This window comes from Pongo pygmaeus, chromosome 7, assembly GCF_028885625.2.
Source record: "Pongo pygmaeus isolate AG05252 chromosome 7, NHGRI_mPonPyg2-v2.0_pri, whole genome shotgun sequence".
In the NCBI taxonomy this organism is placed as follows: Eukaryota; Metazoa; Chordata; class Mammalia; order Primates; family Hominidae; genus Pongo; species Pongo pygmaeus.
The window spans coordinates 136,288,373-136,310,255 of NC_072380.2; the positions used below are offsets into that span (position 1 = coordinate 136,288,373).

A 21,883-nucleotide genomic window follows, 5' to 3' on the forward strand; every position below is an offset into this window, starting at 1 on the left:
TGTACAATACAGAAATAGGCAACCTGGTGCCAGCCAGGTAGAGAGCATCTGCATAATAAAAGATTAAGGTGGAGCGTCCAGAAATTCACACACTATGCAAATGGCACACCTGGTCTGACCAATCTTTTGTCCCTATGTAAATCAGACACCACCTCAAGCTCATCTGAAAAAACCCCCTGCATTTCACCACGGAACCGAAACCCATTGGGGACCACTCTCTCTGCAGCAGAGAGAACTATTCTCTTGCTTTTGCCTATTAAACGTCTGCTCTTAAACTCACTCTTTGTGTGTCTGTGTCCTAGCTTTCTGTGGCCATGAGACAACGAATCTCAGGTATCATCCCAGATGAATGATGCTATTCCACTTCGGGGCTCTGTGAATGATTCTCCTGGAGTCCCCACTGTGACTTACAGAAGAAGATAGGCTCTTTCCATGAACACTATTCTCCTTTCCAGGGTGTCCTTCTTTCTCCTCACCCCTTCTTTTATATCGATGCTGGGAATGGAATGAATAGGATCAATTCTGGCCTCTTGATAAACCCTGTATGGAGGTGGCTGGCTCCAACTATTGAAACTGGAAACTAAATATCAGGAGGATACTCAATGCCATTTGTCCTCTGAACTGGGTTTTAAAAGAAATTCATTTATTTATTTTAGATACAGGGTCTTCCTTTGTCACCCAGGCTGGAGTGCAGTGATGTGATCACAGTTTACTACAGCCTCGAACTCTGGGGCTCAAATGGTCCTTCTGCAGGCTGAGTAGCTAGGACCACAGGTGCACATCACCACCCCAGACTAATTTTTTTTTTTTTACATTTTTTAGAGATGGGGGTCTCTCTATGTTGGCCAGGCTGGTCTGGAACTTTTGGCCTCAAGTGATCCTCCTGCCTCAGCCTCCCAAAGTGCTGGGATCATAGGCGTGAGCCACCATGGCCGGCCAGCATTAGGTTTTATCCAAAGTTCTGGGAAAATAAGATAAACTCCATTCAACATCTATTACAGTAATTGGTTAATTACAGAGTGTGATGCTCTATTATAGTTTTTTGGGGGGCAGGTCGTTAACATTTCTAGGTCTTGGTTGTCTCATCTGTGAGATGGGGGTGGTGGGTATGCCTCTAGGAAGGTAGCAGAAACTGGACCATGTCACCTCTTCAGATCTTTGTCAGGTAGAGCTTTGAGTCTATAGAGTTCATGGTTTTAGGTTTGCTTGATTTCAAGGTTTTTCTCTTCTCATCTTTGTTTCAAAAACTACATTCATGTCAAAGCACTTCATAGTTATGAAGCGCCAGACATAGAAAGAGGGACAAATCCTAGCTGGGGAAGGAGAGAGCATTGTGTTCATCCACGTGAGGGAAATGGAAGCCGAACAGTGCTCTGTGTCTAGTCTACTCCCAGTTATCAGAGGCAGGGCTATTAGCACAAGTCGAGTTATTTCAAAATTATTTGTCAGCAAGTCTTCCTCCAATCGAAAGCCCATTTGGTTGGCAAGGCTAATGAAGGTTTATCCTAGAGACCTTGGGTATCTGGTGCAGGAAACATATTTCACAGACTCTTCCCAAAGTATTGTACTAGGTGCTGTGTGGGAGAGACAACGGTGGTGTCATAAAAGAACACTGGGTAGGCCAGGCGCAGTGGCTCATGCCTATAATCCCAGCATTTTGGGAGGCTGAGGTGGGCGGATCACCTGAGGTCAGGAGTTTGAGACCAGCCTGGCCAACATGTAGTGAAATCCCGTCTCTACTAAAAAATAGAAAAATTAGCTGGGCATGGTGGCTCATGCCTGTAATCCTAGCTACTTGGGAAGCTGGGGCAGGAGAATCGCTTGAACCTGGCAGGTGGAGGTCGCAGTGAGCCGAGATCATGTCACTGCATTCCAGCCTGGGCAAAAGAGCAAGACTCCTTCTCTGAAACAACAACAACAACAAAAACTCCCCCCAAAAAAACCAACACTGGGTATAAGGCTAGGCAGATTTGAGCATCTAAGACAGAAACAAAAAATGGAAAGTGGACTTAGTGAATACGAATAATAAATGTTTATGTGAAGCTGACTATGTGCCAAGCACTGCTCTAACCACATAACATGTATCAAGTAACGCAAAACGCACCAACTCAATGACTCCTCATGGCAATCCTATGACGCAGATGCTGTCATTGTGCCTGTTTTACAGATAGAGGGACTGAGGCATTTTTGCATTTTTTGTAGAGGCGGGTTTCACTTTGTTGGCCAGGCTGGTCAAGGTTTAACACACAGTCCAACACAGCTAGGAAGTGGTGGGCTGGCTTCAGGTTCTGTGCCCCTCACCACTGTGCTATGCTGCGTCTCTGAAGGAAGCAGGGGCTCTTCGGGATACTTTTGACATTAAGAAAGGATTAAATAGTACAATATAATGAAAACGTTTGAATACGCGTTTTAAAAGTACAAAAAAGAGAGAGCCACACAGGCACTTTTATGTGGGTCAGGAGTGACTGTTTTGTTGCACCCTTTGGCATCTGCCAAGCATGATTTCTCAGGATGTGGTGGTTGGCCGACTGCCCTTGTCGCCACTGGATTCCATTCTCTCTCTGGTTTTTCTCCCTTTCCCCCTGCCCTCTGAAACCTTCCTCTAGACTTCCCTTACCCTTGTTCTCTTTCTAGGAGCTTGTATTATTCTGCAGAAAAACGGAACCAGTAGGAGGTACATGTCTTTCTCTCTATTGATAAATATATATATATATATGATCTCTCTGTCTCTAAATCTCTCTCTCTAGTATCTCTGTCTATCTATCATCTATCTATCTATCATCTATCATCTCCATATATGCTTATATAGGTAGGTGTTTTTTGTTTTTTTGTTTGTTTGTTTGTTTTCGTGACAGAGTTTTGCTGCATCGCCCAGGCTGGTGTGCAGTGGCATGATCTCGACTCACTGCAACCTCTGCCTCCCAGGTTCAAGTGATTCTTGTGCTTCAGCCTTCTGAGTAGCTGGGGTTTCAGGTGCATGCCACAATGCCAGGCTAATTTTTGTATTTTTTGCAGAGGCAGGTTTCACTGTGTTGGCCAGGCTGGTCTCGACTTCCTGGCCTCAAGTGAGCTGCCTGCCTTGGCCTCCCAAAGTGCTGCGATTACAGGTGTGAGCCACTGTGCCTGGCCGATATATTTTATTCTTTTAACTACTTTATTAGGTAAAGTAAAATATTTTGTTCCTTAAAATTGACCTATGTTTGGCTAGACACAGTGGCTCATGCCTGTAATCCTAGCACTTTGGGAGGCCGAGGTAGGAGGATTGCTTGAGGCTGGTAGTTAGACCAGCCTGGGCAACATAGCAAGACCCCATCTCTACAAAAAATAAAAATAAGAGCCCGGTGTGTGGGGTGTGCCTGTAGTCTCAGATACGCAGGAGGCTGAGGCAGGAAGATCACTTGAGTCCAGGATTTCAAAGTTGCAGTGAGCCACGATTGTACTACTGCACTCCAGCCTGGACAACAGAGTGAGACCCTGTCTCAAAAAAAAATTTTTTTTTGATCTCTCTCTATACCTTTATCTCTATTTATCTCTATCGTCTGTGTATGTATGTGATATGGTTTGGCTGCGTCCCTACCCAAATCTCAACTTGAATTTTATCTCCCAGAATTCCCATGTGTTGTGGGAGGGACCCAGGGGGAGGTAATTGAATAACGGAGGCTGGTCTTTCCTGTGCTATCCTTGTGTAGTAAGTCTCATGAGATCTGATGGTCTTATCAGGGATTTCCACTTTTGCTTCTTCCTCATTTTTCTGTTGCTGCTGCCACGTAAAAAGTGCCTTTCACCTCCTGCCGTGATTCTGAGGCCTCCCCAGCCATGTGGAACTGTAAGTCCAATTAAACCTCTTTTTCTTCCCAGTCTCGGGTATGTCTTTATCGGCAGCATGGTCTTCCTAGTCTCGAGTATGTCTTTATCAGCAGCATGAAAACAGACTAATACAGTATGTATGTAGATTTATTTTAAGAAATTAGCTTGCGGGGTGCTGTGGCTCACGCCTATAATCCCAGCACTTTGGGAGGCTGAGGTGGGTGGATCATGAGGTCAGGAGATGGAGACCATCCTAGCTAACACCATGAAACCTCGTCTCTACTAAAAATACAAAAAATTAGCAGGGCATGGTTGCGGGCACCTGTAGTCCCAGCTACTTGGGAGGCTGAGGCAGGAGAATTGCTTGAACCTGGGAGGTGGAGCTTGCAGTGAGATGAGATTGCGCCACTACACTCCAGTCTGGGCGACAGAGTGAAACTCTGTCTCAAAAAAAAAAAAAAGAAAGAAAAAAAAGAAATTGGCTTATGCAATTGTGAGGGTGGCAGGTCCAAAATCTCCAGGGTAGGCTGGCAGGCTGGAGACCCAGGGAAGAGTTGATGTTGCCATCTTGAGTCCAAAGGCAGTCTAAAGGCAGAATTCCTTCTTCAGGAGATGTCACTCTGTTCTCTCAAGGCCTTCAGCTGATTGGATGAGGTATACCCACATTATGGAAGGCCTTACCCATGGTCTACTGATGTAAATGTTAATCACACCCAAAAAATACCTTCACAGCAACAACTAGACTGATGCTTGACCAAATAACTGGGTACCATGGCCTAGCCAAGTTGACACATAAAATTAACCATCACAGAACCACTTGAAGGGAGCCGAGGTTCATTTGAGCTTCTGTTAGTTTTCTAGAACACTGGGAAAGCTCTGGTCCTGAGACCCCAGGGGACACAGCTTCAATTCTCTCTAAAAGGGAACTCTGTCCAAACTTTGGAGTACTTTTTTTTCCCCTCCCAAGAAATCTATCAACGCACAGAATGGACTTTGGTTGGTAAGTGTTAAGTATTGGTCTCTGGCCCTTGATCCCTAGTCCCATTTCTGGCTTCCAACGAAGGAGCTCATGTTTCATCCCACGTTGTTCTCCTTCTCAAAAACGTGAACTCAGTTCTTCTTCCTATCTGAACTCCTCTAGTACCTTGTAACTGACTCTGGGGCATTTAAAACTTTGGCTCCTGTATTGTAATTGCTACACATTTTCCAGCCCCTCCCACTCTCCACCAGCGGGTAAGTTCCCTGAGGGCAAGGGCTAAGCTCACACTTCTGCCTGGCTGCTCCAGTGCCCACAACACTGCTGCTTCATAAACATTGCTCAGTGGAGACAATTTACATTCAATATATTCAATTTACATTCAATAAACATTGCTCAGTGGAGACAACACTGATTCTCTGTGATGTTTCTTGGGCAGAAACGTGATTAGTGTCAGCCTCAATTTAAGCCTATGTAAAACAGGAAGGAGAAAACTTTACACCTACCATGGACAGAGGCTGACACCCCCTGTCTAGCTTTTGCACTTCCACGTATTTGGTGGTCAAAATAAGTCTCGCTGCTGAATTAGGCTGTGAAGATGGTTGTGCCTTTTATTTTCAGACAGATCCTTGCCCAGCTTGGGCTGAGGGCTATGCAGCAATAGGGACAGTGGGAGTTTGTCTGGGGTGGGGGCAGAACTGGCAGGGAAAAGCTTTTGTACGGGTGGGCTGCTAGATGTACTAGAGAAGCTGCCAGCTTAACTGTATTCGTTTCCTATTACTACTGCAACAAATCACACCTTCAGTGGCTTAAAACAACACAAATTTGTTATTTCTATAGTTCAGCAGGTCAGATCTGACACAGGTTTTGGTGGATTGACGTCAAGATGTTGGCAAGACTGTTCCCTTCTGGGACCTCTAGGGGAGAATCCCTTTCCTTGCCTTTTCCCGATTATAGGCGATGCTCTCATGCCTTGGCTGGTGGTCTCCTCCTCCACCTTCAAAGTCAGCAAGGGCCAGTGGAGTCTTTGTGTTGCATCAGTCTGACCTCTGCAGCATTCCTCTTGTATTTTTAAAGATTCTGCCATAAATGTGACACTGGGGCTGGGTGCGCTGGCTCATGCCTGTAATCCTAGCGCTTTGGGAGGCCGAGGTGGGTGGATCACCTGAGGTCAGGAGTTCGACACCAGCCTGGCCAACATGACGAAACCCTGTGTCTACTAAAAATACAAAAATTAGCTGGGTGTGGTGGCAGGCATCTGTAATCCCAGCTACTCGGGAGGCTGAGGCAGGGGAATTGCTTGAACACAGGAGGCAGAGGTTGCAGTGAGCTGAGATAGCGCCATTGCACTCCAACCTGGATGACAAGAGTAAAACTCCATCTCAAAAAAAAAAAAAAAAGGCCGGGTGTGGTGGCTCACGCCTGTAATCCCAGCACTTAAGGCCGCCGAGGAGGGCAGAACATGAGGTCAGGAGTTCGAGACCATCCTGGCCAACATGGTAAAACCCTGTCTCTACTGAAAATACAAAAATTAGCTGGGCGTGGTGGCGTGTGCTTGTAGTCCCAGCTACTTGGGAGGCTGAGGCAGGAGAATCACTTGAACCTGGGAGGTGGAGGTTGCGGTGAGCTGAGATCGCGCCACTGCACTCCAGCCTGGCCACAGAGTGAGACTCAGTCTCAAAAAAAAAAAAAAAAAGGAAGTTACATTGGGCTCACCCAGATGGTCCTGGATAACCCCTACATCTAGAGGTGCTTAATTTAATCACATTTGCAATTTTCCCTTTACCATGAAGCAACATATTCATAGGTTCCAGGAATTAGGATGTGGACATCCTTAGGGAGCTATTATTTTGCCTACCATGGTGGCCTTATGATTTCCATTTAAAATAAGTGATTAGTGTAAGATATGATTTTAAATGGAAAGATGTGATAATTTTACTTGTTTAACAACGTTAGAGTTTCTAAAAGAGTTTGAGATAAAATACATTTATGCTTTATTTGTTAAATTTGTAACTTATTTACTTTAGAATGTTTTGCTTATTAAGGCTGTAAGCTTATATGAGCAGATATTTGCAGTGTTTTTTCTTTTTTTTTGTTTTGTTTTTGGGACAAAGTCTCACTCTGTTCCCAGTCTAGAGTGCAGTGACACAATCTCAGCTCACTGCAACCTCTGCCTCGCAGGTTCAAGTGATTCTCCTGCCTCAGCTTCCCGAGTAGCTGGGACTACAGGTGCACACCACCACACCCAGCGAATTTTTCTATTTTTAGTAGAGAGGGGGTTTTACCATGTTTGCCAGGTTGGTCTTGATCTCTTGACCTCATGATCCACCCACCTCGGCCTCCCAAAGTGCTGGGATTACAGGTGTGAGCCACTGCGCCCAGCCTGCAGTGTTTTTTTAAAAAGCAAATGCATTCAATTTATAATTGAAGTGCTTAAAAATCAAATGTATCAGATTTATAATTACAGCTTTAAAATGTTTAAAGGATTTTTTTATTAAGTTTGTAAAAGAGAATTACTTTTTAGAGGGACTGTGGTCTATTAAATTTGAGTTTATTAAGAGTAATAAAAGGTCCCACTATTTTGTATTAAAATTTACTAGGCTTGTAAATATCAAGATTTGTTAGTGGAATTTAAAGGCAACTTTAATGAAAACTGGGTCTCTGTATTTGTTACTTTATCAACGAACATTAATTTTAAACCAAAAAGCTGTAAATAATTCTGTCTATGACATAAACTCATGCCAATTTTTGTTCTAGTTAAGAGTAGGTATATGGTCCTAAGACTTTCAAAAGCATTTTTTGAATGTATATATCAGTGGTCCCCAACCTTTGTGGTATCAGGGACTGGTTTCTGTGGACCAGGCAGGTGCGGGGGGGATGGTTCTGGAATGAAACTGTTCTATGTCAGATTATCAGGCATTAGATTTTCATAAGGAGCACACAACCTAGATGCCTTGCACACGCAGTTCACAACAGCGTTCATGCTCCTATAAGACTAATGCCACCGCTGATCTGACAGGTGGAGCTCAGGTGGTGACACTCACTTGCCTGCTGCTCACCTCCTGCTGTGTGGCCTGGTTCCTAACAGGCCATGGGCCAGTGCTGGTCCACGGTCTGGGGGTTGGGCACCCCTGGTATATATGGTCCTATTAATTCATTCAGCCCTGGCACTGTGCTAGGTACTATGCAATTGCCACAAGTAAGACTATGATGTAACAAAGTCCCTAGGCAAAGAAGTGTGATAAGAAATGGGATTTACTCAGCTGGGGGAGGCTTTAGTGAGGAAGTGGCCCAAAGGTGCTAATCAGACAGATGGTGGATGGTAGGGGAAGAACATTCTAAGGAGGCACATTACCTGAGCAGAGAAGGCTTGTCATATTTAGGGAATGGTGAGATTTTGTGATCCTGGTGGAGGTTTAAAAAAATGATCTCTAATTACTCTCATGTACCTTCTGTCATTTTCTGATTGACAGTTAGTGGTCAGATCGGAGGGCGTCCCAGAGTGAAAGCATCAAGTAAGCCAATCTCTTGCAAGTCAGTTACCTGAATAAATCATACCCTCCCGGAAACACAGTGCAATTCTGAACCCGATTCTTAGACTCTTGTTGCTCAGGAAATAACAATAATCATTAACATTGACTGAACTCATATTATGTGCCTGTCTCCAAGCAGTTCATATGTGTTAGTTCACTTAACCCTCTGAGCCATAAGAGATAGGTATTCTTAGAGTCCAGGAAATTGAGACACAGGGGTGAAGTGAGATGACAAAGGCTACTCTGCAGGTAAGTGGCGGGACCATGATTTGAACCTTGCACAAGCTGTTTCTCTTTTCAGAATGCTCTTGCCTTCATTCCTCTGGGGCTGGCTTCTTCATCACTTCTTCAGAGAGGCCCCTGCTGCTTCAGTCCTCACTGTCTTAACTGGGTCCCACTTGTTATTCTAGATCTCAACCCTTTGTTTATTCCCCTTATATTGGTTATTACAAATAATTTTTTTTACTTGCTTTCTCCCCCACCCCTCCTTTTAAAAATTTTTTTATTTTTATTTTATTTATTTTTGAGATGGAGTCTTGCTCTGTCGCCCAGGCTGGAGTACAGTGGCGCGATCTCAGCTCACTGCAAGCTCCGCCTCCCAGGTTCACGCCATTCTCCTGCCTCAGCCTCCTGAGTAGCTGGGACTACAGGTGCCCACCACCATGCCCGACTAACTTGTTTTGCATTTTTAGTAGAGATGGGGTTTCACCGTGTTAGCCAGGATGGCCTCGATCTCCTGACCTCGTGATCCACCTGCCTCGGCCTCCCAAAGTGCTGGGATTACAGGCGTGAGCCACCGTGCCTGGCTCCCCACCTTTTTTTTTTTTTTGAGACAGAGTCTTCCTCTGTCACCCAGGCTGGAATGCATGGCGCTATCTCGGCTCATTGCAACCTCCGCCTCCCAGGTTCAAGAGATTCTCCTGCGTCAGCCTCCTGATTAGCTGAGACTACAGGCACCTGCCACCATGCCCAGGTAATTTTTGTATTTTTAGTAGAGACGGGGCTTTACCATATTGACCAGGCTGGTCTTGAGCTCCTGACCTCAAGTGAGCCACCTGCCTTGGCCTCCCAAAATGTTGGGATTACAGGTGTGAGCCACTGCACCTGGGCCCCCTTTCTTACTAAAATCTAAATTTCATTAAGGCAAGGACGATCCCATCCTTGTCACCAAAAAACAAAACAAAACCAAACCAAACCACACACAAAAGGCAGGGACAATTTCTGTCTTGTTCACTACCCTATTCCCAGTGCCTTGCACAGGTCTAGCGTATAGTAGCTGTTCCATGAATGCCTGTTGATGAATAAATTGATGTTGACTTCAAAAGTCATTATTCCCTAATCATTCTGCTGGGCAAACAGTATATGAAAACATTCAATTTGAGCATAATGCTGTATTATGGACTCAGGTTGGTATTCAGCAACAAGCTTATTTTTCTATGGATTCCTAGAAATTTTACAAAAATGGTAACAAGTTTCTGGGAGAAGGAATATAAGTCTAAATAGGCAAAAGATAAACATATTTGGTATGATAAAAAGCCAACTTGAATTGGGACATACTAAAAATGCACTAGTGTGTGTTGTTGGAAAAACATTTATTGCAATTCAGTGTCAAAAGTTTTTTACAAAAATATGCCACCGTCTGGTACAAACAACTATAAAAAATCAGTTCATCATGCAAGAAAAGTGTGCAAATAATTTATACAGAAGGACTCAGCTCACACAATATTAAATAAACATCTCTGCATGTAATTGGTCTAACTTTATGCTTTAGTTACAATGTTCAACCCCCTCTAATATTTTTCATTTAAAAAAGTACATTAAAGCTTCTAAGCTTAGGACACAGGCTGTAATATACGCCCACTTTAGCCATGGTGATTGGCACTTGGTAGAATAAAGATGGCACCAAGGATTCCCAAGTATAGAATACAGCTTGGAGCCTTCTGCTTAACAGACTTGTGCTTCGTTAATTAAACAAACACATCTATACTCAAAGACAGAAAAAGTCATGTTTAAACTCCAGAAATAATGTAGCAGATGGAGTTTTAAGAAATTCAGAGTTTTGGAGCAGCCATCATTTTTGGCCAAATGGAGCAGGGCCTAAGTTTTGAGAGATTCTCCAGAAAGCTTTGTTTGCTGAGTGAATTCAAGGACACTTTGAAAAATGCCCAGCAGATGAAGTCATGAATATCATGGCCCCTTGCTCCTGGCTGCCTCATGGAATAATCCCCCTTTGCTTAGTAAAAGATGAAGTTTAGCGGAGAATGAACATCCGCTGGGATAGAAATGCACTGAATCTCATAGCTGGTCCTGAAGGAGGAAATGGAGAAGATGGATTAAATGTACCTCTGAGTCTAGGGGAGAGGAAACACCTGCTTCGGAATCTCAGTTTCTAGGGAGCAAGCCACTGCCCAGCCCTTCTGTCTTTTTTTATAAGGGCCGTTTTTGTAATAAAAATGTAAGTACCCAAGGAAAAAATAAAGTTGTCAAAATATGCTGCTTGCTTTATAGCAAGCAGGTTGTACTCACTGGAATGCCACATTCACAACAGAATCAGAGGTCTGTGAAAACATTAAGTGGCTCCTTAACTTCTCCAGTAAGAATCAGGGACTTGAAATGGAAACGTTAACAGCCAGATGCTCAATGCTGGGCAGTCTCCCCTGCCTTCCACAGTGAAGGGCTTGAGAAAAATCACATCCAATGTCATGTGTTTCCAGCCACACCAAAAGGTGCTTGGGGTGGAGGGCTGGGGCACACAAGGTCAGGCCTCAGGAGGCCTCAAGTTCGCATTCAGCTCTGCCACTGAGTACCAGGTGGGCTGACCCACATCCCCTAAACATTCTGGATCTCTTCCTCATCGTGAAAGGCAGAAGCTCTAAGTCTAAAGTCTGGGGTAGGAGCTTCCATTCTTTGGAAAACCAAAGATGGTTACTCTCCCTAATGAAACTGAGAAGAAGATACCTACAGAAAACACTGAATTTAAACAAATTATGACCTTGTTTGTTGAAGCCCTCAAGGACCCAAGATATATCAAAGAACAACATCTCTGTGTTGGCCTACAGGTTCAGAGTGTTTTGAGGTCTGTTTAAGCACTAATAGGATTTTAGGCCAGCATCCAGTCAGAAGAGATAGTTCACAGACTCAGAGTTGGAAACAGATTAAAAAAAAAAATGTCAACATAGAAAATGATGATAGAGTTTAGTTAAAAAAATTCACACATAAAATTACAGTTAAAAAAATTCACACATAAAATAGAGTGTTTGCATAGCAAGACATTATTGCCCTTCAGCCTGGCAGAAAAACATAAACTCAGGTGTATATTTTATAATAAACATTGTATTGAATGCTAAGAATGATACACTGTTGAACATCTCCTGAACGGTTTGCCTCCTTGTAAATCATACCAATTGTTTAGACAATTGAAATTCCAAGCTCTTTCTCTTCTCCCATATAAAAACAATAGAAACAAGGAGCCTGTTAGTAGGAAGCTCCTCATGGGAAAGGGTATGTGAATCCACAAAGACGAGAACTATGGCAATAGCATAATACACACCCGCTACCTTACTGCCCAAGTGCTAGTAGAACCTGCTCTAGTGTTCAGAGTTTTGCAGTGCAAACCCAGTTCCTCTGAAATACGTCTTCCAAGCCACTTCAATGTAAACCTGATCATCATTAAACAAAAATCATCTCACAACTGATACATTGGGGATGCTTTCACCTAATAGCTTTTGTTCATTTCTGCCATTTGCCCTCCCATTCAACTGATTTGTCTGCTCAAAGTAACAGCATTGAGTGATAATGCAATCTAGTTTAAAATGCCATTGGATTTTTTTTTTTCTGGATCTTGCTCTAGTGTGAGCACTCCTGAACTTCACATATTCTCCTTGTCCCAAATGCAAGGGTTTACTCTCAAGAGACTCTAGGCTCACTGCCCATAAACCTTTGGGTTGGACCAAATCTTAACATCCCTGTGGATTTGCTCATACTGCCCTGGGCAGAACTCTTTCCTTCTTTGGAAGTCTGAATTACTTCATATTTGACATCTATTTTGAAATTCTGTTTTACAGGGTTTAGGATGGGGGTAGGTAGGCACAGGAAAGAGAGTATAGCATTCTCTTTTCTAGCAATTTCCATTGTCATGCCCCTTCTGGCTTTTAGACCAGCAGTTCTGAGACAGGGATTATTTGCTTTTGTTTGATAGGTCAGGTTGTCTGGGATGGTTTGCCAATAGAAATTCTATAGACTATTATTGTTCAAAGAGCAAGAATTGTCTTAACTCGCTTCACTTATATGTGAGGCTCTGGCCATACTTAACAGATACCACGTGGCACTAACACAGATACACTGTGCCTGCTGTGCTCTTCCCATCGTCCCCACACAAGCCACAGCATCAAAGACATACCATTTCTATTCCTTTCCCCCTCCCTCTCTACCTGCCATTTCCTTCCTTATTCTCCTCTTCCAATGAAAGAGAACCATAAAGGTTGATTTCTTCTTCATTTTCCTTAAAAAATTTCCTTGACTCTGTCATACACCAGCTCCAATAACACCAAAGGACACGGGGAGAGCCCACTGGTACCATCTTGGTAAACATTTAAGAAGACCATAACCCTTCTCTTGGGGCAGAGGTCATCTTGCACAGATGCACTGGTTGCCTGGAGTCTATCATACAATCATGTGCACTGCTGACAGTCTAAATGAGACCAGTGTCCCAGTTTTGTGCTGACAGTCCACAGCAGGCAATGTTTCTGGGACTGCAAACCTGAAGGCGATGAGGAGTTTCTACTTTCTTGATCAGCATGAAGGGGCAGAGATCACAAGTCGGTGGCAACATGTGGAAGGCCACGAACCCCTAAATCTAAAAATGTCACTAAGAGTCAAACGTTCCAGAGCTCTCTCAGTGATAGCACACCCAACTCCACCCCACATCTTTGAGGAAGCTGAGAAATTGGAGAGAACCTGACAATTATGGAAGAAGTAGCTTTTTATTCAACAGTCTAGGTCCCGCATTCCCAATGTGAAATTGATTCAGGGGGAGAGGGATTGCAAAAAAAAAACACACACCTTAGATAGAATAATGGTTCGTGACCTTCCAAAGCTCAATCTTACCCAACAAAATCCTATTCTTTCATATTTAATTTTTCTTATTAGGGAAAATTTAAATTCAGTGTAATTTTTTTCTCCTTGGGGGATAATGAAAAAAAACTGGAGAAATCCTGGCGTAGCACAAACATTGCAAAGTGAGGAGCACTAAATAGTAGGTTCCTTCTCTTCAGAAAGCTGATACGTGGGTTGTGTGCTATTGAGGGCAGGGGCTGAAGAGGTGTTGTATCATATAGCTTGTCTCTTGCCTCGTTTCTCCCGGTGCTTAGCCATCTTTCCCCCTTTCCGGGTCATCCAAAGGTCAGCTCTTAAAGATACACTGTTCCTCAACTTGAATGTGGACTGTGTTCCTATTTCTGCTTCACTTATTTGCCAAGGGCATGCAGGGTGACAACTTTATTTGGAAAAAAAAAAAAAAGCATATACAACTGCAAATATATGTACATTGTTGTAGGAAAGCAACAATATTCTGTAAAAAGTAAAAAACTGGGAGTAGATCCCCCATCTACTCCCAGGAATATTTTACAATGAACTCATTAGGTCCTGAGATTTCCTTTCTTCCACAGTTACCTGTTGATATTTGCCTCGTAAGATCCCCTTGGGAACTTCCTGTTTTAACAACCCAGCCCGGAAGCAAGTTTAAGATGAACTTGTGGTACCTCTCCTCCCTATTTGGCTGGAACTCCAGCCTTGATTTTTAATCACCTTTGCAAAAAGCCCTAGCTCAGATGGACTCATTTTGATGTTGGACCTAAAGAAAAGAAGCTCCTCAGCTCATCCCCCTGGCAAGGGGAACAGCAACTGGTAAGATGTTTAATTGGCTGATTGTAAAACCTGTCTTTTGAGCCTCAGCACTTGGGCCCCACTCTGTCCACAGACACAGGCTTATCCATGAAGATATCCAAGGAAGGAAGTTAAGCAGGAATAAGGAAGTCTTCACAGCTATTGATTGGGTGACCAATTCTATCATCTTTTCTGCAGCAGGACTTCCTCTGGGATGGCTTTTGTTTTGTTTTGTTTTGGAGACAGGCTGGAGTGCAGTGGCACGATCATAGCTCACTGCAAACCTCAGACTCCTGGGCTCAAGCAGTTCTCCCCTGGGACTGTTTTAAGTTGGCCTTCTCTTCCCCCAAATGAGCTACAACATGACAGGAAAAAACGAACATGTGCTTTTCGGTTGTTCTGGTAAACAGATAACTCTAAGGAGGGCCCTGTTTGCCTGAAAAGGAAGTGTGAAACCAGAGGATTGCCTCCAATATCCCTTTCCATTTTAAATCACTTTTTATAGTGATGAAAACACTTACGAGAAAAACAGACACTGCCTACTGGATCACATGCGTTGTCAGAGAGGGCACTCTGCGCTTTTAGAGGTAGACCATTGTGTGGTATCTCTGTAGGGTAAGGCTCTGTGCCCATGCAGGTTTAGGATGGGTGGCGCTTCCTTCGCCTTCTCAAAACAAACACCAGATCAAACCCCAAAGCCCAGGAATTTCTCCTATGTAGTTTTCCTTCTTCTTTTTTTCTTTTCTAAACAAATTTTCACATTGTAAACAAAGCGTCCTATTTTGTATTTGAGTTTTGCCTTTTTCTTCCTAGGGAACTATAAGGGAGTTTCTGTAACCATTAAGAGGACTCCATTTTCACCGGTGAAATAGAATTATTGCCCTTATAGTCTTGCTGGCAAATTGTTAGAAAAAAAGTTTATTTACAGTATTTTGCTTTTCCATACCAATTCTAGTGAGAAGTTCACATTCTTAAATTCCCAGTCAGCAACTGCATTTCTCCCCTCCAATGTCCTCTCCATGACTTATCTCTGAAGTTTCGAGCCAATGTTTAAAATGTACACTATTTACAAATGAAGTGTCCAAATGCCATATTCCCAGCGCTCCAGTCAGCAGGGGGACCCTTCTGAAGTGTTGTCATGTGCTGGGATTCAGAACTTGAACAAGTTGATAAAGTCCTGGGGTGAAAGTGAAACGGAGCAGCTCTCTGGGTTATTGGCAGTGCACGGATGGTCAGTGCCCTGGAAAGGAACACATGGTTAGCTTCAAGTTCTCAGAGGCCTCTCATTGGCTTTTAGCACCATAAGGCATTTTCCAACTTCAAAGCAACAATTCTCTGACAATAATGCGTGAGGCCTAAATGTTGCATGTTCTCACTCGTATGTGAGAGCTGTAAAAGTAAATTTCATGAAGACAGAGAGTAGACTGGTGGTTACCAGAGCAGGGAAAGGGAAAAGGAAGGGGACGCAGAGAAGTGGATCAATGGGTACAAATATATGGTATGATAGAAGGAATAAGACCTGCTGTTAGATCAGTAAGTGAATGTAGTTTACAAAAATCTATTGAATATTTCAGGCTGGGCGCGATGGCTCACACCTGTAATCCCAGCACTTTGGGAGGCCAAGGCAGGTGGATCACTTGAAGTCAAAAGTTCAAGACCAGCCTGGCCAACATGGCGAAAACCCATCTCTACTAAAAATTACAGAAATTAGCCTGGGTGTGGTGGCATGTGCCTGTAGTCCCAGATACTCGGGGAGGCTGTAGCAGGAGAATCGCTTGAACCTGGGAGGTAGAGGTTGCCATGAGCCGAGGTCCCACCACTGCACTCCAACCTGGGTGACAGAGTGAGAGAGACTCTGTCTCAAAAAAAAAAATCTATTGAACATTTCAAAATAGCCAGAAGAGAAGAATTGGAATGGTTCTAGCATAAATAAGTGACAAATATTTAATGTTATGAATGTGTCAAAGTACATTGATTTAATCTTTACAAATTACATGAATTACATTATCACATGGACCCTGAAACTATGTACATCTATTATGCATCAATGAAAAAATTTTACAAGTATGGAAACACTAAAAGTTATGTGTTTCCATGTGTAAGTGTGTGTACCCGTACACACAGAGAGACGAGGATTTAAGTGGGGGGTGGGTGGAATGCAGAAAAAAGTAAACATAAGAAAGTGAAGAAAATGGAGGTCTATAAAAGTCCTTCCCCCCAACCCTCCCAGGCACTGAATCAGTTTACCCTCACTTTCAGCTGGGGGCTATGATGGGGAAGAGGCGGAAAGGCGCTGGCCTCACCATGCTGGCTGGCACTCTTGGCTCTTAGGGGCTGGGCTGGGGGTCTGTGGCAGCCACCTCTGAGACACATACCTTCCAGGAAAGGATGTGACAGTGTTTGCAAAGCTGAAGGGTATCTCCATACTGCTCTTTCCTTGGGTAACATCGGACAAGTTTGAAATACATCTTCTTCCAATCCAGCTGCCCTTTGTCTGACAGAATTAATCGTTTGCGGATCTAAAAAATCAAATGAATAAAGGAAATTGCAAGAGAATTTGTCAAGAAGATGGCTTGTGGTTTTCTGGTTCTGAAAAGGTTTACTCTCACCCTTTCCCCCTCTTTTCAGCTCTACAATAGCCAGGGGGAAAAACTGTCACTATATAAAGAAGTACCTGCTTAGCTCTCCTCAGTTAAACAGTAGCTTTTAACCAAGCTTAAAACAAACAAACAAAAAAACAAAACCAGGTGGCTGGTGACATGTTACTAGTGACCTTTACTAAACTGCGGCTGGATGGTCCTTTAAAGTTTAGGTGATCTCAATAAACAACTTTAATCTTTTCTTTGCTGTAGACTTGAGTGATCATTTCCAGGGAGATGCAATAACTGCTTGGCACCAGGGCTCTATTTTATATCTAAATATTAGTGGCTTCACGAACGAACTTGTTGAACTCACACATCCATATAAAGAAACTGGAAAAAGACCAACAAACTTGAGGCAGCATGATGAAGGGAAACAGGCTTGGAGTTGGTGTCTGAAGGCCCAAATTCAAGGTCAGGGCCAGTTTCCTCACCCAAAGAGCTACTTCACTAATTTGGATATGTCACTTAGCCATTTGTGGCTTTAGTCCCTTCATCTGTTTAAAGTGGGCACAATACCTATCCTTCCCTGGGCCATCAGAATAAAATGAAATAATATCTATAAAAGTACTTTAAGGCTGGGCGCAGTGGCTCACGCCTGTAATCCCAGCACTTTGGGAAGCTGAGGTAGGCGGATCACCTGAGGTCAGGAGTTCAAGACCAGCCTGGCCAACATGGTGAAACCCTGTCTCTACTAAAAATACAAAAATCAGCCAGGCATGGCGATGCACACCTGTAATCCCAGCTACCTGGGAGGCTGAGGCAGGAGAATCGTTTGAACCAGGGAGGCAGAGGTTGTAGTGAGCCAAGACTGCACCATTGTACTTCAGCCTGGGTAACACAGTGAGATTCCATCTCAGAAAAAAACAAAAAAAAACAAAAAAAAAACAAAAAACAAAAATTAAAAAAAGTACTTTAAAGCACTCAGAAAATGTACGTTATTGTGTTATAGAAAAAAAGGATGGGTGCCCATTTATGATTTTTTTGAGTGAGTTGTAAAATGAGAATAGGTTAAGAATGTAAATTTAATTTTTTCCTTAAAAACTACCTGAAACACACACACACACAACATCTCTATTTAAAAACTCAGACGGGGTGGGCATGGGGGCTCATGCCTGTAATCCCAGAGCTCTGGGGGGGCCGAGGCAGGAGGACTGCTTGAGGCCAGGAGTTTGAGGCCAGCCTGGGCAACATAGAGAGATCCTATTTCTACAAAAACAATAATAAAAAAATTATCCGGGTGTTGTGGCATGAGCCTGTAGTCCCAGCTACTTGGGAGGTTGAGGTGGGAGGGTCGCTTGAGCCCAAGTGGCTGAGGTTGCAGTGAGCTATGATTGCATCACTACACTCCAGCCTGGGCCACAGAGCGAGACCCTGTCTCAAAAAACAAAATCACAAAACTCCTTCAACTGTCATTTTTCAGTCAAACCAGGGAACCAGGAGTAGGGGGAACCCAGACCTCAGGCTTGAGTAGGGCACCAAGGAAGCTTGGGGTGGGGGCCAGAGAAGGACGGTGGGAGGAAAGCCCGCTGGGCCTTGCCGACCTGCCGCTCGGAGAAGTGGTACTGGCAGAGTTTCTTCCACAGCAGCCGGTCTTCGCTGAGCACATGCAGGTCGGGGGCAGCCTGGCCCAGGCTGACCAAGTCCCGCCCATCGCTCAGCCTCTGCATGATGTTCAGTTGTAGGCACAAAGGCAGGTCAGTGAAGGTGAGGCCTTTGAAGGCAGGCTGCAGAGAGAAGGGTGACAATAGGTGGGGGGGCCAGAGAGCAGCGATTCACCAAGCCACACCCTCCAGGCATGCAGCGGTGCCCCTGTCCTCCACCCTCAAGGCAGTTTATTGATAAGAGGTCGAAAGCAGTAGTAAATCTCCCCATCCTAAATGCAGACACGAGACCATGGCCATGACCCACAAAGAAGCGTGGAGTGTGCTGAGCTGAGTGGTGCCAGAGGGATCGCCCTACATTTCCAAAGCTTGAAACTTTCACTCTTAAAGACTCTCCAAATAGCGCATGTGCTTTACTCAGTTCACACAATTACAAGGTTCGCTGCTTTCCTGAAGGCTTCACTGCCCTGGATGGAGTGGCCCAGCCTGCCACCCCAAGTCCCATCTCTCTGGCCCCCCTCCAGACCTCAGGTCTCTCCAAGTAGGTTTACTCACTGGCACCTAAACACACCTGGCTCAGCCTGACCTCAATGCCTTCGCCTCCCCAGTCCTCTCTGCCTGGCCACGTGGTCATCCTGCTCAGATCCAGTTCAAACCTACTTCCTCTGAAAGGCCTTTTCTGTTTTTGTGACTCCCTTTACTCACTGCACCTTCCTAGAATTCCTAGGATCTCTTTGAGACACATTTTGCAATATCCTTCTTTTTGTCATGAAACATGAGCTTTTTTTCTAAAAGAAACTTTGAAAGGAACATTCTTGCTGGAACTTAAGCTCTATGAAGGAAGGAATTTTAATCTTTTTTCACTACTGTGTCCTGGGTGTCTACAAGAGTGCCCAGCACATAGAAAGCACTCAACAAATACCTGTGGAATGAATGAAGCCCAAATAATTAAATAGGTAGAAAACAATAACACAAAGACTCTGTGCTGGGGTGTGTGTGTGTGTGTGTGTGTGTACGCGCACATTGGGAATGGCAGGTCCAGAAGCCTTTGGCCCAAGCTCCACCATCCCTTGAGACATCTCTATTTCAACCGAGGCCTCTGTGGAGCATTGTGAAAACTGCTGGACTGTGGATAATACCTTGGTAATTAATCGCGAGCTTCTCCAAGAGCTTCTGGTACATCCCTGAACTTATTAATATATTTAAGCCTTTATTGTTTTAAATTTTGATGAGCTCATGATACCCTGCCCAGATCTACACCCTTGAAGGCAGGGTCTAATTTTATGTCCCTTGTAGACTAGCCCAGCACAAGCCACCTCTCCTGAATGCCTACTATGGCCTGGTGCTGAAGTTGCTGCAATGAGCTCTTCAGGCTGGTGAGAGACCCAGAGGCAGAAACAAATAATCATAAAATAATATAAAATAATACAGTAAATGCTGTCATGGAGGGAAGCACAAAGCGCTGTGGGAAGAATCTGCACCTGGGAATACGCATATGTATTTGCTGATGTGTCTTGAACAGCAACAGGATGCTGCCATCCAGATAAGTCAATAGACCACCTGGGACTGCAGTTCCTTGTCCTGCCCCTGCTGGTTCTGGGTGAGCTCTTGATTTTGGACTACTCACATTTTTCCATCAATGTTCTGTGACCTCTGAGAGGTCACAGGGGAAAAATAATACAGGATGAAGAAACCCTTCCTTAGCTCAGGGGAAAATATCCTGAGAATGGGTATCAATTTCCCTGCCTAAATTTTTACAGGAGCCAAACTCTGTATGAAGCACATCGAAGCCTAAACACATGGAGGATTCCAGGAGACACTAGGTCTAGGCAGTTCTCTCCTGTGTTCCCAGCAAGGCAGGGTAGGCACGAGGTGGGGAGGGAGCAGTGGCAAGGGGCCTTGGGAAGGCTGAGCTATGGAGAAGAATGGGAGGTGCAGGGGAGGAACACAGATGAACAGGCAGCACATCTGGATCCCAGCTCCCCTGGGAAGTCTCCCCATGTCCAAAATGAATGGCTTAGAAGACTCTGAAGATCCCTTCCAGCTCCAACAATCTCAGATGTAGAAGGACTTCAGCCTCCTATTTCATTCAAAGTATCTATGACTTGACAATTTATACCGCTCAGTTCTACCCCAGGCTGCTGGGCAGAGCTCTCAATTGTTTGCAAACTTCAGGTCTTTGCCAACCGCAGAAGGCCCTAGACCTATTTATCGTTTATCATCTCCTGCTGATCATATGAGCTCATAAAACTGCCATGAGATTTTCTTTTCGTTTCCAACACTTCAAAGCCTCTACTTTTTTGGTTAAAACTCCCAGGCCAATTATTACATTAACTCCTATTAAAGGCAAGTCCACTTGGCAGAGTTCACTCTGTCAAATTTTCAAACCTGAACTTTTCCAAAATCCTTGCCCAGACCCCATGCTAAGCCCTTCCTCCTGATAAGTGGTTAACTGCTTACATGCCTCTTCCTTTCGAATATAAACATATAAAAGAAAAATTAGTCACTCTCGCTCCTCTAGTCAAGCATTTGGCTAACATCCACTCGGGTGTATGTCACTCCTCACATGCTTCAAAACAGTGCCCTGCCCACCGCATACTGTCACTGTATTTGATTTTTTTCCCAAGACCCAGTTCTCTTAATTTGTTTCCTTCATTCTTTATTATATTAATTATTTTGCCAATAAAAATTGGCTCCATAGAATTAGATATGAAAATTTTGCAGGAAAACAAAATCTTATGCTGGAAGGAGACTGACAGAACTTTGGCAAAATAGAAAGCATTTATTCTGAAAGTTGACTTTATATTTGCATGTAATAACATACTTCTCTTTGGGCCAAACTGTTAAAAAAGTAAGTTTTAAAATACAGTCCAGACTGAAGTAATTAAGTCCTTTTTCTTTCTCTCTCTCTCAATTTCTCTTTCCTCTGCTGAGCTGAGCTTCTGTGTGGAGGCTGGACGCAGTAGCTCATGCCTGTAATCCTAGTACTTTGGGAGGCTGAAGTGGGAGGATTGCTTGAGCCCAAAAGTTTGAGACCAGCCTGGGCAAGATGGTGAAACGCCACCCCTACTAAAAATACAAAAATTAGCTGGGTGTGGTGGCGAGTGCCTGTAGTCCCAGCTACTCGGGAGGCTGAGGTGGGAGAATCATGTGAGCCCGGGAGGCCAAGGCTGCGGTGACCTAGGACCATGCCACTGCACTCTAGCTTGGTCAACGGGAATAAGACCCTGTCTCAAAAACAAACAAAAAACAAACAAAAACAAAAAAAGAAAAGCTGTTTAAGGCTCCGTGGGTTCCAGTACAGCTCTCAATATAAGGAAGCTCAGAGCCAAGGAAGGTTGGGACAGAGGACAGTGGGAAGAAGGTACAGTGGTTGAAAGCACAGCCTCTGTGGACAGGCCTGGGTTCAGTTCTTGTGCCACATCCTACTGAGCATGAGGC

General features: G+C 44.1%; 1 protein-coding gene across 1 annotated transcript in view; it reads right to left on the minus strand.

Moving 5' to 3' along the window:
- Positions 1–15,101: 15,101 nt before the first annotated feature.
- FBXO32 (F-box protein 32) overlaps positions 15,102–21,883 on the minus strand; it is a 38,650-nt gene continuing 31,868 nt past the window's right edge. Inside the window, exons 7-9 of the mRNA XM_054498774.2 lie at positions 18,383–18,565; positions 16,575–16,718; positions 15,102–15,439 (exon numbers count right to left, since the gene is read on the minus strand). Coding sequence (XP_054354749.1) covers positions 15,350–15,439; positions 16,575–16,718; positions 18,383–18,565 — 417 coding nt within the window. The 3' untranslated portion in view covers positions 15,102–15,349. The remainder of the gene's footprint in view (positions 15,440–16,574; positions 16,719–18,382; positions 18,566–21,883) is intronic.